The sequence below is a fragment of the Pseudonaja textilis genome, chromosome 15 (genome assembly GCF_049901715.1).
Source record: "Pseudonaja textilis isolate UNSWEBS1 chromosome 15, rPseTex1.2, whole genome shotgun sequence".
NCBI classification, from domain to species: domain Eukaryota; kingdom Metazoa; phylum Chordata; class Lepidosauria; order Squamata; family Elapidae; genus Pseudonaja; species Pseudonaja textilis.
The window spans coordinates 1137334-1153926 of record NC_142004.1 but is presented as its reverse complement, the minus strand read 5'-3'; the positions used below and the strand labels follow the sequence as shown (position 1 = coordinate 1153926).

At 46.1% G+C, this 16593-nt stretch overlaps 2 protein-coding genes across 2 annotated transcripts; one reads left to right on the top strand and one right to left on the bottom strand.

The window, feature by feature from the left end:
• Positions 1–258: 258 nt before the first annotated feature.
• CCDC63 (coiled-coil domain containing 63) lies at positions 259–10047 on the top strand. Its single transcript, XM_026719338.2, has 10 exons — positions 259–414; positions 1110–1299; positions 2089–2208; positions 2749–2930; positions 3372–3553; positions 4121–4338; positions 5405–5479; positions 5705–5897; positions 6430–6627; positions 6963–10047. The coding sequence occupies exons 1-10, from the start codon at positions 308–310 to the stop codon at positions 7091–7093; spliced, it is 1596 nt and encodes a 531-aa protein (XP_026575123.1). The 5' UTR covers positions 259–307; the 3' UTR covers positions 7094–10047.
• MYL2 (myosin light chain 2) lies at positions 9746–13739 on the bottom strand. Its single transcript, XM_026719375.2, has 7 exons — positions 13663–13739; positions 12783–12872; positions 12008–12083; positions 11156–11260; positions 10574–10649; positions 10208–10256; positions 9746–10045 (listed from the first exon to the last, which is right to left on the bottom strand). Exons 1-7 carry the CDS (start codon positions 13663–13665, stop codon positions 9947–9949), a joined length of 498 nt encoding a protein of 165 aa, XP_026575160.1. The 5' UTR covers positions 13666–13739; the 3' UTR covers positions 9746–9946.
• Positions 13740–16593: the final 2854 nt, after the last annotated feature.

The window sequence follows — 16593 nt, the reverse complement described above, 5'->3', positions numbered from 1 at the left end:
CCACCCATTCTCCCCCTCCCCTGCAAGCTATGGTAGGTTAGTCACGACAGTTGAACAATAGGCCCCTCCTGTGTGTAGGTTTCGGGAAAGTTAGTGCTTGGTTCTGATGGAATAACTTTGCTTTATTTCACTCTGAATAAAGGGGAAATAGCTTCCCTGGGGAAAAGAGGAACTGTAATCCCAGACGAAACGTAAGCCCAGTTAAAGGGAAAAAAAACACCCTTTTCTTTTAAAAATATCTGACTTGCAGCGCCGGAGGACGTCATCCAGGAGTGAAAACTCTGACTACACCGAGAAGGAAAAGGAGATGATGGCAGAGATCGAACTGAGGAAGCTGCAGCAACAGTTCTGGATCATGGTGGAGAGCCGCAAGTCGCTCGGTTTGAAAACACAGCAACAGTTGTTCCATCAGGAGTGAGTCTGCCAGAGACGAAGCAGGAGCTGCCACAGTGGGGTGGGCACGGGTGGGCACGACCCACGTGGATAGGTGCCAACCAATCACATGTTCTGATGGCTGAGAAAAGCGAACGCAAGCTTACCTGCTCCCGTTTAAATCTGTCTAAGTCACCTTCGCACGCTGGTCGGTCGACTCCTGCTAACCGTGACTTATGTTGTAGGGCATAAACAGAATAACAGAGTCAGAAGGGACCCTAGAGGCCTTCTAGTCCAGCCTCCCGCTCAAGCAGGAGACCCTATGCCATTTTGGACAAACGGTTGTCCAGTCTCTTCTTTAAAATCTCCAGTGATGGAGCACCTACAACTTCTGGAGGCCAGCAGTTCCACGGGTGAACTGTCCTCCCTGTGAGGAAGTTTCCCCTTAATTCCAGGTTGCTTCTCTCCTGGATTCGTTTCCATCCCTTGCTTCTTGTTCTGCCTTCAGGGGCTTTGGAGAATAATTTGACACCCTGCCCCCCCCCTTCTTTGGGGCAGCCCCTCAGATATGGAAACGTTGCTACCCTGCCCCCCCGGTCCTTCTTTTCATTAAACGAGACGTACCCAATTCAAGCCCCCTCTAGCTTGGAATCCGTGGTTTAGGGTTTCACGCTTTGCCGGCCTCGCTTGGAACGCTTGTACACCTCTGGACACAGGCCTCCTTTTTCCCTTTACAGAAAACACATCCATGCCTTGAAACAAGAACACGATGAGATTAATGCGCTGCTAAGCCTCACCAACTCGCCCCGCAACCTTTTCATAGATGACCGGAACTTCATGGAGCTCAGATTCCTTCTGCAGACCAAAGACGAGTACGATGCTCTCATCAGAGCCACCAAGAATCTGATTGCAGAACTGGATGACAAGGTGCTTGGGGGAATGTGCGACTTACCAAGCGGGGCCTGTGAAGCACGATAGACAGCCTGGGAGCAAGCGAGCAGCGAGCGTGAGATTCGCAGCTCTCCTCCTCTCTGTCTCTGCTTTTGACTCCTCTGTACACTCGGCCTGCAAATCAAAACTAGTTTAGCATGCCCTAAACCTTGCGCAAACACAGTCTCCCGTTCAGAAGCTAAGAGACCCCAAACCCCCAAGGACCGCCAGCGGTAGAAAGCACATGAGGAAAATTCTGTTGCTTGGGGAATATTCTTCCTCTCTCCAGTCTCGATTTCCTTGGCTCTGTTTTTGTTGTTTGGAGCAGGAATGACTTCTTGTACTGGTAGTCCTCGACTTAGGATCACAATTGACCCCCCCCCAACTTTCTGTTGCTAAGCGAGACATCCATTAAGTGAGTTTTGTACCATTTTTTCAACCTTCCTTGCCAAAGTTGTTAAGTGAAATCACTGGAGTTGTGAAACTGCAACCGTCGTAAATATGAGTCAATTGCCAAGCATTTGAAGTTTGATTTTGCGATCATGGGGATCCGGCTATAATCAGAAGTATGAAAAACGGGCCATATGTCACTTTTTTCAGTGTCCTTGTAACTTCAAATGGTCACTAAACGAACTGCTGTAAGTCAAGGACTACCTGTACACGACTAAGCATCCAATTTTTAGAGATGATATTAGCAAATGCACTGCAGTGATTAGTCGTTTTCCTCCAACCGTTTCCTTTCAACGAATAGAAAGAGTTTTGAGATATTTCTCCCTCTGCTTTTAGATAGAAGAGGTGGAAAAAAAGATCCAAGCCCAAAAAGTTCTGATGACGAAGCTGAGGCAGGAGTACGACGGGAAGTGGCTTCAGAAGCAAATCCACAAACTGGATAACCGTCTCAATCATGTGAGTTGCCATTTGCAGGCTTGCTAACCTTCCTCTTGCTGGAGAAACCGGCCTCTGTCTCCACCTCGAGGGGAGCAGCTGAAATAAGAACCACAATGACAGCCCTTCAAAATAAACTTGAGGGGGCAGAAGAACTCCAAATTTAGAACAACCAGGTATAACCGATGCGGGTGAACATAAAATAATATGGCTTCTTTTGAGCGTTCCCCTTTGAGAAAATACATTGAAGGACTGGGACAGAGAACTCTGGCCTAACTTTGTGTAACTTCAGCATCAGTTTGTCTTTCAGGCGTTCAGACCTCTTGCTCTCCAAACCTCCCCTTTCTAAACCATTCCTACTCCGTAAGTTTGGAGGTGCCAGTAAGGAATAAAGACACGCAGGGTTGCAGAAAGAAGAAGGGAACGAGGCCTTCTGCAAATTCCACCCTCTGATCACTGTCCCCGTTGTTAGCTGCTCTTTTCCGTGACTTTGAGAAACGTCGTTAACTCTTGCTTTAGAGCCTCCTGGGTCCTTTCCTAATGTTAACCTCTGACCTCCAGGCCACGGTACATTTTGACACGATCTTGACCAGAAATGCCATGCTCCGGGAAGAAATAGAAACCCTGCAGTGCCAGAAGGCGATTTTTGAAGGCATCTACTCACGGCTTTACAAGAAGCTGGAGCAGAAAAAGAGGACCATGAACGCATCCATTGAGCAGTCAACACAAGCCTACGAGCAGAGGTGAGGAGGAGGAGGAGGAGGAGGAAGAGGTGGAAGAGGAGTGGGACGACTAAGGGCGCAACCCGCTGCTCACTTTCAGGACTGCAACTTCAACTGTTGGGGCTGAATTTGAGATTGCCCTTCTAATGGAGGGTCTCCCTGTAAACAAAAGGTTTTTTTTTAAGGTGGGATTCCTGTTTCTCTGCAATAAAATGGAAAATGTTGATTGTCGGATGACAGGAGGCGGGCAGGGCAATCTCTTATTCCAAAGTCTTCGTGGCTCCAGCCCAAATGCTCTCCGCAGATACAAAACCAATTCTATTTCAAGGAATAAGCAAACAGGTTTCCTTGCATCCTTCATTTTTCAAAACCTGCGGAGTATTAATCGTGTAGAGCAGCTTTTAAAAAGGATATTTATCCACTCCCTCTCCCTCTCCCATCTGCTTTTCTGTTTCTTATCAGAGTTGAAGCTCTGGCCAGGATCTCTGCCATAAATGAACGGCGGTCCAAGGATATCGCCCAGTTCAACGTAGAGTTTCGGGAGCTGGAGCGGATCTACAACCACGAGACCAAGCTGAAGGCCTTCATGCTCATCAAACTGGTGGATCGCTGTGAAATCGAGGAACAGGCCAAAAAGGAAGAAGGTACCGTTTGGTCACTCGATTCATGCCAATGTAAGTGGGGGGGGGGGGTGTTATGCTATCTGAGGCAAGAAGAAAAGGCCCCTCATACGTTGGATCTTCCCAAACTAGGATTGAAAAACCCAGCAACGCAATATTTCCCATTCCCGAGAGCCTGTTTGGTGTCGTAGCGAAGGCACCAGGCTAGAAACCAGGAGACCAGGAGTTCTAGTCCTACCAGGGACTTTTCAAGCCAGTTGCCAGTAATCAACAATGACTCAAAAGCACTCACACACACACACACACACACACACACACACACAGTGTTAGCATGTGCTGCCTGGTGTTGCAAGTGATGAACTTTTGAGCAATCATGCTATCCACACACCTATGCAGAGGGTTCTATAAACACACAGATATGAAAGCTATTAATAATTTGTACAGCACCACTTTAATTGGATGTGTGTGTGCGTACACCTAGTAATAACAACCCCGGTGGGCATTCTCTTGGCTGGGTGGTCAGTTGTTCTGTAGGGGAACCTGCCCAACTGGCCCCCTATATCCTAAAGAGCCAGCCCAACTTTCTCTCAGCGGTCAAGGCCAGGAAGCGGGCCAAGTCGAAAGGGGAGAGCTTCGAGAGCTACGAGGTGGCCTACATGCGGCTGCTGAAGCTGACGGAAAACGGGGACATTGAGCAGCTGGTGGAGGACTACCTGGAGAAGGAAGGGAAAAACTTCGCCTACTTCAGCTACGTCACCGAACTGAACAATGACATGGAGAGGCTGCAGAAGAGGATTGAGATGGTCCAGGTGGGCTCTGTCCTTCTTCTCCTCTGGGCAGCTTGGTTGGTCCTTGGGGTCTTGAGTCCCCAAGGGTGTTTCCACCCCCACCCCACCCCCGCCCAAGGGGCAGCTGGACTTTCTGGGTGTTTTTTTGTTTCTTTGAAGATGTTTCGCTTCCCATCCAAGAAGCTGCTTCTGCTCTGACTTGAAGGAGAAGCGAAACGTCTTCAAAGAAAGAAAAAAAAACACCACCCAGAAAGTCCAGCTGCCTCTTGGAAAACGCACCTTGGGGACAACCGTGAGCTGGAGGGCTGATCCTCTCCCTAGTCAGGGCCTTCAGCTTCTGCTGCCCTCCAGCTCTTCTGCACCTCAGGGATCCCCCTTCCGATAAGGGTGAAGGGCCACTTTTTAAAAGCGAAGCCTTTTCTCAGAGGCAAACCAGGCCGCTTGGGGAGAGACCGCAGCGAAATCCACCTGGCTTGATTCTCCGGAAATCGCTCGGGAAGCTTTCCTATAAATCGGAATTCCGCTCTCTGATGACAAGGGTTTGAGGGTTAGGAAGTTGGTTGAGCCCCTGGGAGGTTTGTTTGGTTTTTTCCCCCTTTCCTTTCCTTTCCTTTCCTTTCCTTTCCTTTCCTTTCCTTTCCTTTCCTTTCCTTTCCTTTCCTTTTCTCTTTTCTTTCTTTTTCTTTCTTTCTTTCTTTCTTTCTTTCTTTCTTTCTTTCTTTCTTTCTTTCTTTCTTTCTTTCTTTCTTCCTTCCTTCCTTCCTTCCTTCCTTCCTTCCTCTTTCTTTCTTTCTTTCTTTCTTTCTTTCTTTCTTTCTTTCTTTCTTTCTTTCTTTCTTTCTTTCTTTCTTTCTTTCTTTCTTTCTGGGGGTGTTTTTATCTGAGCATGCTTACCCCTGTTCTCCTTTCACCTTTTTTTAAACCCTCTCTCATTATGTAAAACTGGCCAGGGTCACTTGAGAATCAAGCAGCCTTCCAAGTTAAATAAATAAAGAGGCACCCTCTGAACCTGCTGCTTTTTGGAAATATACGTAGCAAACTCATACGTGGCCTGAAGGCCAAAATGATGCATTTCTGAACTTTGTAGAACGAAATCAGCCATCTGAAATCCCAGCAGAAAGCAGCTGAAGATATAATTCATGGCAATATGAAAGGCATGGAGGTATGTAATAGAACTGGTGTGTGTGTGTGTGTGAGAGAGAGAGAGAGAGAGAGAGAGAGGGAATGGGGGAGAGACTAGGGCAGTGTCCCCTGTCCCTTATTTATAAAAGAAAATGATTCTTCAGGGTGGGAATCGGTTGGGCTTAGCTTGGGGGCTGGGGGGCCTTGGTAATACTTTTACTTTCGCGGTCCCTCTAGCCCCATCAGCCCCCTTTTCTGCCCACAGGAGCAGCTGCAGAAGACCACCGAAAAGATCAATCTCTACGCCTACAACCTGAAAGAGACCAGCAAAATCTTGGACCAGCTGAAATCCTCCCTGGACTTCCTGTTCCAGAAGATCGGCTGCGATGCCACCAAGATCATGCAGCATCTGGGCGAGACGGGGGAGATCACGGATCAGAACTTGATGCAGTATTTCAGTGAGTGGCCTGGGTAGCACGCTGAGCTGATCGCCTGGGGGCGGGGGGGTTTCCCTAGAGAGCCTTAGGGGCTCCCTGCGTGTAGGTGTGCCAAGCTAGGAGCGGCAATCATACAAACTGGCCTCGGGAACCTTCCATAAGAGCCCGTCTTCGGCCAGGTAAAGCCTTCTAGCATATTTCCTCATTTGTCTGAGACTTTCCATTTGGGATTTCTCTCCTCTGATTAGAGTGTTTCCCAGCCTTGAGAGCTATAAGATGTGTGGAATTCTGGGAGTTGAAGTCTCCACACTTCTTAAAGTTCCCAGGGTCGGGAAACACTGTCTTATAGCTTGTGTAGTCTTCGTACGTCAGGTTTTAATGAGAAATTCCCCTTTTAATCCAATGAAACCAAATTTATCAGTATCGAACCGAGTTTATTGGGAAAACCTGATCTAAAAACTGCCCGTTTTTTTTGCGCATTGTGTGAGGTGTGTGAAGCACCGCTCCCTCCCTCCCCGCCTCGGGGTTCCCTTTGCTTCTCTCCTCTCGGCAGGCATTCTCGAAAAGAAAAGCAATGACCTTTTGCTGGTGGAATCCTTCCTGCGCTACAAGGAAGTCGAAGGGGAGCTGGACACGGTGCCAATGCTGAATCCCTTTTTGGGCGGGAGTGCTCTGCTGAAGAAAATGGACACCGTTAAAGTGGCTCCACCTTCTCTCAGCGTGGATCCCTTTGCAGACACGGCAGAGCCTAGTAAGTAACTGCAGGAAGAAGAAGAAGAAACGGCCGTGCAGAATTTGGAGCCGGCAAGAACGAGGCTCTGGCTATTGAAGTCTGGCTTGGAAGTTCTTAGAAGAAGGGCAAAGAGAATTCCCTCATGCTTTCTTCCCTGAGTTTTCCCAAAGACATTTCAAGAAAAACCAAATCAATCAGTAAAAGAGACTAAGAGTGGGGAGAACACAACAAGCTGGTGTTGTGTTCATGCTGTGTAAATAGGGTGGTTCAATGAAACTGTGATTTTAAAAAGAAAGAAACCGCCTGGTCTCCAAACTATAACCCCGTTGAACTTCTCATTCCTTTCCCAACAGCAGAACCGCTGGACCACGATAACCTGCGGGCCCTGGTCTTGGGGAACCAGGAGAAGGAAAAAGCCAGAAGCAATTCCCCCACGGAACGATTGGAGAGTGGCAAAGATAAAAAGAAAGCGTCACCCGTATAGAAGCTAAGATAGAAACGAGCGGCAGGATGAGGAACCGTTTTTCTTCATCGGCTGCTTTCATATATTTTAGATTCATGTATCTACTTTTACATATACATATATATATATATACACACACAGTACAGAATGGGATATCGAGATGGATTTTCTTTGCATAGGATAAAAAAGTATTCACAAAGAAAGCATTTGTCTCTCGAATTTCCACAGCTTGCTGTCGTGCTTGCAGTCATGTTTTTGGTTTCCCTGAATTTCTCTCTTTTTTAAAAAAATATACCCTCAAATATCTAATGGGATCTCTCCCATCGTCCTCCAGCCATCAAAGTTTGGAAAGACAGAAGTGAAAGTTCAACGCAACCAGAGAATCTCACTTTGATGAGGGCTGCATTCATGCTGCATCAGGTTTTTGTTTTACTATTGTGGAAGTTAAACCATTTTCTCGCCTCTTTTCCAGGACAACAAATTCCTTGGATGTACTTTTATGGAAGGCATCCTCTGTTCTGACAAAGATGCTGCAGAGCACTTAAAATGACTCCCACAGTGTCAGCATTTCCCCCCCCCCTCTATTACCCTGTAAAGGAGATTCTCCTCCTTGCCCTTGAAACACCTGACACAGGTATCGATTCTGTTGTTGTTATATTTTTACTGTGCGGCTGTTGCAGAGTGGAGCCATTTCCCTGGTTTGGCAGGTTCTATTAGCCAAAGAAGATTAAGGGATATGTGTCTGGCACCTCGTTTTTTTCCAATAAAAAGAGGAAGGCCCCAAGAAGAAAAGAGGTGAAGCACCTGTCATGGAATCCACGAGCTCCACTTCATTCTTGAACTAATGTTCGTTAACCCTCATGTTGATCCTCATCAGCACAGGTGCAGAATCTTCTAAACAAGCCACCTGATGGCTCAGTGTTGACCAAGCTTTGTCTTACGTTCGTCATAGGGCTGATATTTTATATGGGTGTGGCTCCATTATAACCGAGTTATGTATCAGATCTGAAGCCTTCCTAATTTTCTTATTTTTTACATCTTAAAAAAACAGAAAACCGTCTCAATAAGACATTTTAAGACGTGAACGGAAACGTCCTTCGGTCTATGCCTTTCAAGGTGTGGAGTGACTGAAGTAGGATCATGATTTGGATTTATCCAAGAATGGTGCGCGCTTTTTTAGATACCAGACAATTTTACTATTTATAGCCCACTGTGAATGAGCTGTGTTATCTCACAGCATGTTAACAGAGAGCAAATGCCATACCATAAGGATTGCACCTGGTGTAGTTCTTGAAAAACCTGGGAGTTGTAATCCCAATATAGCTGGAGCATTTCAGGTTGGCCGGCTCCCAAAGCTAGTAGACGTTGGAAATTTGGTTTTGCAATCCTGGACGCTCAACACAAACTGTGCAGCCGCTAGCTTTGGATGTGTCTCAAGCTATGTTAGGTTAGCCTGCCTGTTACAGCTGACTTCATGACCAGCTCCTTGGAAAGAGCAGGTGATGGACAACTCTACGTGCACCCAGAAGGACAATCGTGTGGTTCCAGCCATGTGCTTCCATTGGGTAAGAGATTCACTCTAGTGTAGCAGCTGACATAGCGGGGAACTGGGAGGGAAAAAGATCCTGGGCTCACATTTCCACGATCAGCAGGAGCTGAGATGTGCCTATTGACCTTTTCAAGGGGTTGCTCTGAGGAGAGAAAGGAATAGAAATGCAACTCTACGGAGGGAAATTAAGAGAGATAGCAGGTGGGTAAATCAATAGAGCTGTGGGGGCGCAGTGGTTAGAATGCAGTATTGCAGGCGAACTCTGCATTCCCACTGCCAGGAGTTTGATCCTGACTGTCTCAAGGTTGCCTCAGCCTCCCGTCCTTCCGAGTTGGGTAAAATGAGGACCCAGATTGTTGGGGGGCAAGAGGCTGGCTCTGTAAACGGCTTAGAGAGGGTGGCAAAGCACTATGAAGCGGTATATAAGTCTAAGTGGTATTGCTATTGCTCTAATAGGTAGGAAGCCTCCATTGATATGCCCTGGTGAAAATGGTTGCCTTGTTCCAACAATAGGATTACTTAGCTGCTTTTAGAAGATCCACACCTGGCATATTTTTCTCTGCTTTGGTATGTTGCTCCTGAGTGATCCAAAGAGGAAGCCCCTAGGGGGACAGCATCACACATGGACTGGGACCTAAACTTTGTGAGCAAACCCAAATAACATCATCAGGCCAAAATTTTTTGGAGTCATGCCTTCCTCCAGTTGAACATCAAACAAGATGCCTTTGCCAATGTTCATGCTTTTCTCTTTCAAGATGTGGGGTTATTGGGTTGTGCAGTGTGTGTTTGTGTGCTGTCTTTTATCCATTTCTAAGCTGGAATCTTGCCTTCCTCTCACCCAACCTGAGCATGACTGGTTCAGGAATTCTGGGAGTTGAAGTCCAGCGGTCATATAGTAATCATGGTTCCCTACTCCTGCTCTTCAGAAATGGAAAAAGCAGAAGGGGCAAACTTGTGGTCCTGTTGGTGAAGCCTCAGCTCTGCCTACTGTTGTTGGACAGCCTCTTAGCGTGTGCTAAGTGAGAAACGCACCCTGCTCTGGGGTCAGAAAAGAAACACGGCTTGCCGTGAGTTCAGCTTATTCCACTCCCTCATCCATAATAATTCTTCAAGGGCTGCGCAGATTTTTCTGAATAATTCAATACAAAGGCAATTTTAGAAATAGGTTTCTCCAGACATGGCTGCATTCTTTCTACAGATAGGACAGACAAAGGGCTGGGACTGCCAAGAGGATGACAACAGACAGAGAAGACACAACAGCCCAGCTTAGCTGGCCAGAGAATGTATCACTTCTGTCATCACGCCGAGTGGCCTCCCACCATTTCTTAATCTTTTTCTTCTCCGTGTGTGATGATGTGCACCAAATTCTTATAGTCAAGGTTGCCAGTTACATCTGGGGGGAAGGCTGCAAACATTTGCTCTACCTGGAAGAACAAAGAAGCCGGAACAATTTCCTCTTGAGTTTTAATACCTCAGTGGCTCTTTGGTAAAATTGCATATCTTCATTTTGAAGACAGTCCAACGGGCTGTACTCCTGAATTGCATTCCCAAGAAAGGCTATCGAATGATTCAGAAATTTATCTTACCTCCTCCTTTGAAAACCGTTCTCCTTGCGTCATGAGCATCTCTTTAATGCTGGAAAATAAAAACCCGGATTAGATGCAAAGGAATATCCGTCTCCATTCCACCCATTACTCCACGTGAAAAATAGAAGTGATAGCTTCCTTATTTCTGAAATCCAGGCTGGAGCCCATGGGGACAAAAAGCTGTTAATTGCTTTTACGAGAGGCAGCCAGGATGATTGTACGTTTGCATCACGGCAGATTCTCCAAAGAGGGGTGATGCTAAATCTATTCTTACTAAGGGGGTGAGAAGAAAGGGATGAAGAGAGGCAGAAAGGGACCCAGGGATCTTCTGACCATTTTAAGTGGAGAAGCTCCGGAGATACTTACTAGCTTGCCTTTAAGCCTTTGCCTTCCGGATCAAAGACTTTGAATGCATTCAGGATGGTTTCCTCTGGATCTGCTCCTGGAAAGTTGAAAGGAAATAAAAGGCGGGTGGGAGAGGAGGCGGAGAGGAAGTCTGAGACAGCTGAACACTTCGTAAAAGTGGTCCTTCTTGCAAAGTTTGTGGGAAGGCTGAGGCTACACGGAAAATAAACGGGCAGGTGAACTGGAATGAAACCCTCCTGGAGCCACACAAGGAAGCTCTCCAGGAGAACTGGGAGTCCAGCACATGACCTTAAATGTTGGATTGCTTGTTTCTTTGTTTTTTTTTATCCTGTTGCGAAGTGACTCTGGGCAGCTTACAACATATTAGACCCGTGACACTCTCGGCACATTCTTGGACGTTCTAGTCTTGATTTTACTTTTAATCTGCTTTGACTTTCTCCTTACAATTGTAGTTTCTTCTTTCCCAGGTTGGTTGGTTATATATCAAGGGTGTGCCCATATATGTGTCTGTATGGGTGGGTGCCTAAACATCTCACCAAGGGTGCTCACTGCTTGCAACCGAATCATAGCCTTCAATCTTACCTTTAAGCTTTTCTCCAAACATTGTCAAGAACACGGTGAAGTTGATTGGTCCAGGAGCTTCTTTGATCATGTCATCGAGCTCTTCATTTTTGACATTCAGACGCCCTAAAGGGAGCAAAACCAAACCAGGCATAATCCCTCAGCAGGGAACGGAAGGAATCCCCCTGAAACTACTGAAAGACCTATGGCGATTGTGCTAGGCGCAGCTATTTTGAGGCAATGCGTGGATGACCTTGAGGGTGTGGATCTGTGGATGACCTTGAGGATGAGGGGAAGATCAGAGAAGAAAGGGAGGCCCCTCCAGTGGTCAGAGGAACAAACTTAGCAAGAACCTCCCCTTATGAATCAAGCCATTAAAAGTGATGGGAGGAAGTTTTGGACTTTCAGACTTGGAAAGTTCTGTTAATGTAGCCTTACACTAAAGTAGAATCAGCTCATCTAGTGGTGTTTCCTTGTCTGCTTTACCTGAGAGGCCTGACAAGCAAGCAGCAGACAAGTAGCATCCCTCCCATCCCTGGAAGAATGGAGAATTTTCTTACATTTATTGCCAACATTGTAAAAATTGAGAAATTCTGAGATGCCCGGTCGTTCATACCAGCTTCCTTTGGCTTGGAAATATATAAATCATCTTGACCTAGAGCGCTGTTAAAACTGGGGACTGTCCGTTCTATTTCAAGCCAGAGTTCTGGATTTCTCTATTTCTTATTTCTCGTGCTCTACATCTTGATATTAACATTTTGGGCAGTGGAAAAGGAACGACAATCGAAACACTTTTTTCCTCAATGGGGTCCTATATCAATTACTCATAGGCCGCTGATGGATTTCATAACGTAAAGGCGTTTCTTGGCTTACCTAGTGCTGCGAACGTATCTCTCAGATCCGCTTTGTCGATGAAACCATCGCGGTTCTGATCCATGATGGTGAAAGCCTGTTAAGGGAGAAACCGCATGTCTGGTATGGAGCGGCATGTACGAAGGGCCTCGCCTCGCTGTCAGATCGGCCACTCCCAGCTGTCTTCACCCAGAAGTGTGTGCCCAGCCTTTCAAATGGCTCTTTTGAGATCTTTCCCCAGCCCTATTCTGTGATTATGCACGATACATCGCTGAACTCAGGGTCTTTCTGGGGTTCCCCGAGACTGTGGGGGAATGTATAAGGTTTAGGAAAAGATAAAAATGAATTCAATCTTATACCATCGACCCAGGAGGCAAAATCAAACAAAACAAATAAACGAACTTTCCATGGCTGGAATTATAAGTGCACAAGGAATCTGGCAGACTTTACGCTGCAATATTCAGCTCGGACATTCCAGCCAGGTTCCAGGACTAAGGCCAGGCTTCAGATTAAGCCCCAATAAAACCTTTTTAAATTGGTTATTACAGCCTTTGATCTACAAGAATGTAGAATCATCTGGGACTTAAGCCCACACTTCCATGCTTTTTAAAAAACAGATAGGATGAGTGTCCAGTTCCTTAGGCCTTAGATTAGGTAGCATGGCTGAAATTCAAATACGGACTCTTAATTGTGCAAGCAGAACAGAAGCCTGCGTTTTCCATGTTTTTTGGGTCAGGATATTCTGCTCATCTGGATTCGTAATACAAACGGTTTGCCAAACATTTTACTGCCGTACCTCCTTAAACTCCTGGATCTGTGCCTGTTCAAACATGGAGAAGACGTTAGAATTGGCACCTTCCGCCCTCTTCTTAGCTTTCTTGGGCGCCTTTGGGGAGATAAAACACAATATCACTCAGCGGCATCTCCTTCGCTTCTAAAGGTCCCTTCTGCTGGCTCAAATAATGGCCCCAGGCCTCCTACCTGAAGGCCATGAGCCGAACACAATACCATTTTTACCGCTTTATTGGTCAAGATAGTTATGGGACCAGGATCGGTTGTATTTAGTGGCTATTGACTAAGTGCCATCCATGGAAAACGCCCCGTGAAAAGTCCACGAAGGGGTTTCCCTGACCCAAGAAGTTTGCAATTTCACATTTGATGCCCAAAAGAAAGAGATGTACCGATATATGGATTTTGACGTTTTGGGGACTAAATATTCGTGCTTAAAGTAGAAGGGTAAATTGGAGGTTTTAAGAAAGGATTTGAATGCAGAAAGGGACAGAATGTGTGAAGGGAAAGAAGCCCATGTCACACTAGTGGTCTGAGAAAGATGTCAAGCCAGTAAGGAAAAATCGTTGGAGTTCGTTTTGGGCACCCCTAATTCATTGCTTCGAACTAAGTTATAAAATCATCTACACTGATAAACACCCTAGGTGTGAAGGAATACGTGCGCCTTGATCAGAACCAAGTCCTATCAATTAATGCCAGCTTAAGTAGGCTAGCCAAACTTTTTCTGAAGGGAACCTCGTGCTACCTGCTACTAGAACTTTTGTTCTTTGGAACATCCTCACTCACAGAAAGGCACCCTCTGTTTTTTTACCCAGAATGCTTGAATTCCTATTTCTTTTGTTCCCATTCCAACTCACGGCCCCTCCCTCTCTCCTCCTTTTACTCACCATTTCTAAGACCAAACTGTGCAGCTCAGGGTGCTGTTTGGAGACGGTTCCTTCGGCGGGTGCCCCCTTTGCTCTGCCCGAGGAGACAATAAATAAGGCCCAACCCAGATTATAAATAAACCCATCTCCTCTTTTGGATGCGATAGGTGAGCTAATCCCCTCCTCCCTCCATTCTCTCTTCTGCCTTCTTAAATATCAGCCTGCATTGTCATGTGGTGACATGCCAGAACAACAGAGGCCCCCAAGGTTAGGGACATGCCAGCCGCCCGGACGGCCTTTCCATTTAAGATGTCGACGGAGCGTCCTCCCAGCAGCCAGATAATAGCCAGACACCTGTGGGTGTCAGTTGGTCTTCATTGCATGCATTGGAGAGCCCACAAGGGAATATACAATGCATTCTCTACCTCCGTGTATATGCAGCCAATGTCCGTTTTGATCGTCCCTTCAAACAATAGCAGGAACAACATGGAACCCAGAACTTGGGCAATGCAGACGGGGGAAGGTCTGAATCTTCACAATTAGGGGTCCAGGACGCCCACTTAGCTGCAAGCCCCTGGTTTCCCCTGACCCATTCTTGGATTGTGTGGATCAGATCAAACAATGGATTCGGTCGGTGTCAGCAGTGGATGGGGAGCTAAGTGACCTCAGGGAAGCCGAGTCAGTCCCGGAGAGTACTTGGGTGGATGGGAGACCCCGAGGAGATCCTAGGGTTCCAGGCTAGATTGGAAAGTAAAAACCTCATCAAGAATGAAATTCTGAAAGGCGGCAAGAGCAAACTGCAAGGGGGTCTTTTATCTACCTTGCAGGGATGTTTTGCCAAGCAGAGAAGAGAGTTTAAGCCTTTCTCATATCTAAGCCTCTAAAAACTAATCTTAGCCCACCGGGAAAAGGCCCCTGTGAGTGTCCCAGGGCCAAAGTGGCCTCTCTGCGTTCAGGCGAGGCATCTTCCTATCCTTTGCACTTATATTTTTAGCTGGTGCTCTCTGCTCCTGAGCATTTCTCCCCCTCGCACCCCCACCCCCCCCAGGACTGGAACACACTTAGACAAAGGGGTGGGCAGGCAGGGAAGGTGACACAGTCCAAACAATGCTCTCCATATATTTCACAGTTGCTTGCAGCTGTCTTAACCAAACACGATGGAAATGGATGCAAGGATGAACAGCTGCCGCTCTTGGGTTGAGGTCCTTTCCCCTCCTCTCTCTCTCTCTCTCTCTCTCTCTCTCTCTCTCTCTCTTCTTTCTGTCTGTCTGTCTGTCTGTTTGTCTGTCTGTTTGTCTGTCTGTTTCTTTTTTCCTGTCTATCTGTCTTTCCTTCCTTCCTTTCTTTTTTCTCTTTTATCTCTCTCTGTCTCTCTCTCTGTTTCTCTCTCTGTTTCTCTCTCTCTCTCTCTCTCTCTCTAAATCTCCCTGTGAACCAGACAGGCAGATTCTCTTATTTAACCACCCCAGAGCCTAGAATCTATATATAGGCCTGTTCCGTCCTTTACATTGTTATCCTCTAAAATAGCTTTTCCCACAACGAGTCTTGGCCCTGCAATCTTCAGAATTCCCAGAAAGTTTGAAAATTGGGATTGGCAGGCTGCTTTGCGTGAATTCGTGTAAACAATGATCATTTCCACAGGTTGCATGTATCTCTAGACTTTGACATCAGGGAACCTACTAGCATGTAAAAATAATTTTAAAAATCCTCCCAATTTGTCCCGCTTATTTTGCTTGCTTACTTAATTAGTAAGCAAAAGAGAAGGGAAATTAAAAAAAAAAACTTCTTAGGATAAAGTTTTTAAAGTGTCTGCATTTTAGGGACATACGTTGCTACACCTGGCCTGAAGACTCAGAATATTGAGGAATTTTATTGAAGTTATAATTGTTTTATAGAAAAGACAGTGTCACCCATACTGTAACTTGACATATTGAGGATGAAAAGGAAGGCTTAGGGTTATTTTTGTGGTGGTAGAAAGAAAACTTAATCTAGCATTTTTAATATCCCAACAGGGATTCCTATTCAGTGACAATTCTTTTTTGTCCGGATTCGAATTCACAAGAGCTTTAGAGGCCTAAAATGCTATCTCAGCTCTCCTCAGCTGAAGCTTTATTTAAGCTTAAACTAGAACAGGAAGAACAATTTGGAAAGGATCGAAAATAATAATAATAATAAAAAAGCTGGTTCATGCACATCGAGTGTTGTGCTTTGCCTTCTTGCCAGCCAGCAGAAACAGAAGGAAAGGAAGTCAGAGGAAGAAAATACGACATGGGCCCTGGGCACCTCCCCAGGAAAGGAAGAAAAGCCAGAAGGAGAACATCCCAGCTATTCTGGAGGCCGAGCGTGCAAGAATAAATTTCGGATGGCTTATTTAGGCCAGGCCATGCAGCTTGCGGGACTGCAGTGAGGTGAGCCAGTGATTCAGTGACCTGGTGGTGATCCTGTCCACAGATCACTCCATCCATTTTCAGCTGCAAGCGCTAAAAGATAACAGAAAATAGAGGATGGTACCTCCCTCGCATGCTTTTGAAGTGACGCGTCTGTTTGCAGGTGACCCCGACCAGGGATACTGGTGGGGAAAAATTAGCAAGGTGTGCAGAATGATGAGATTATGCCCTCAGTCACCTTAACGTCCTGCTTTGCTTCCAGTTGTCACCACCAGCCTTGTACTACCTTACTTTTTAAACGTGCAACAAAATAATGCTAGACTGGAGTTAGTGATTTATGAGCTAGGGAATGCTGAGATGGCCACATGAATTCCATTACGAAGTACTATTATTTTATTATCATTCCGTATCCGGTAACTACCTCTAAATCCCTGAAAAGCTTCAGCAAAAGATATTAAAGCAGAAACAATGTCAAATTAAACAGCATGGCAAGTTTACAATAAACCCATTTTTATTGTGGGTTGGGCTGCAGAAATCTCTTACAATTCAGGACCTCTTGTGAATT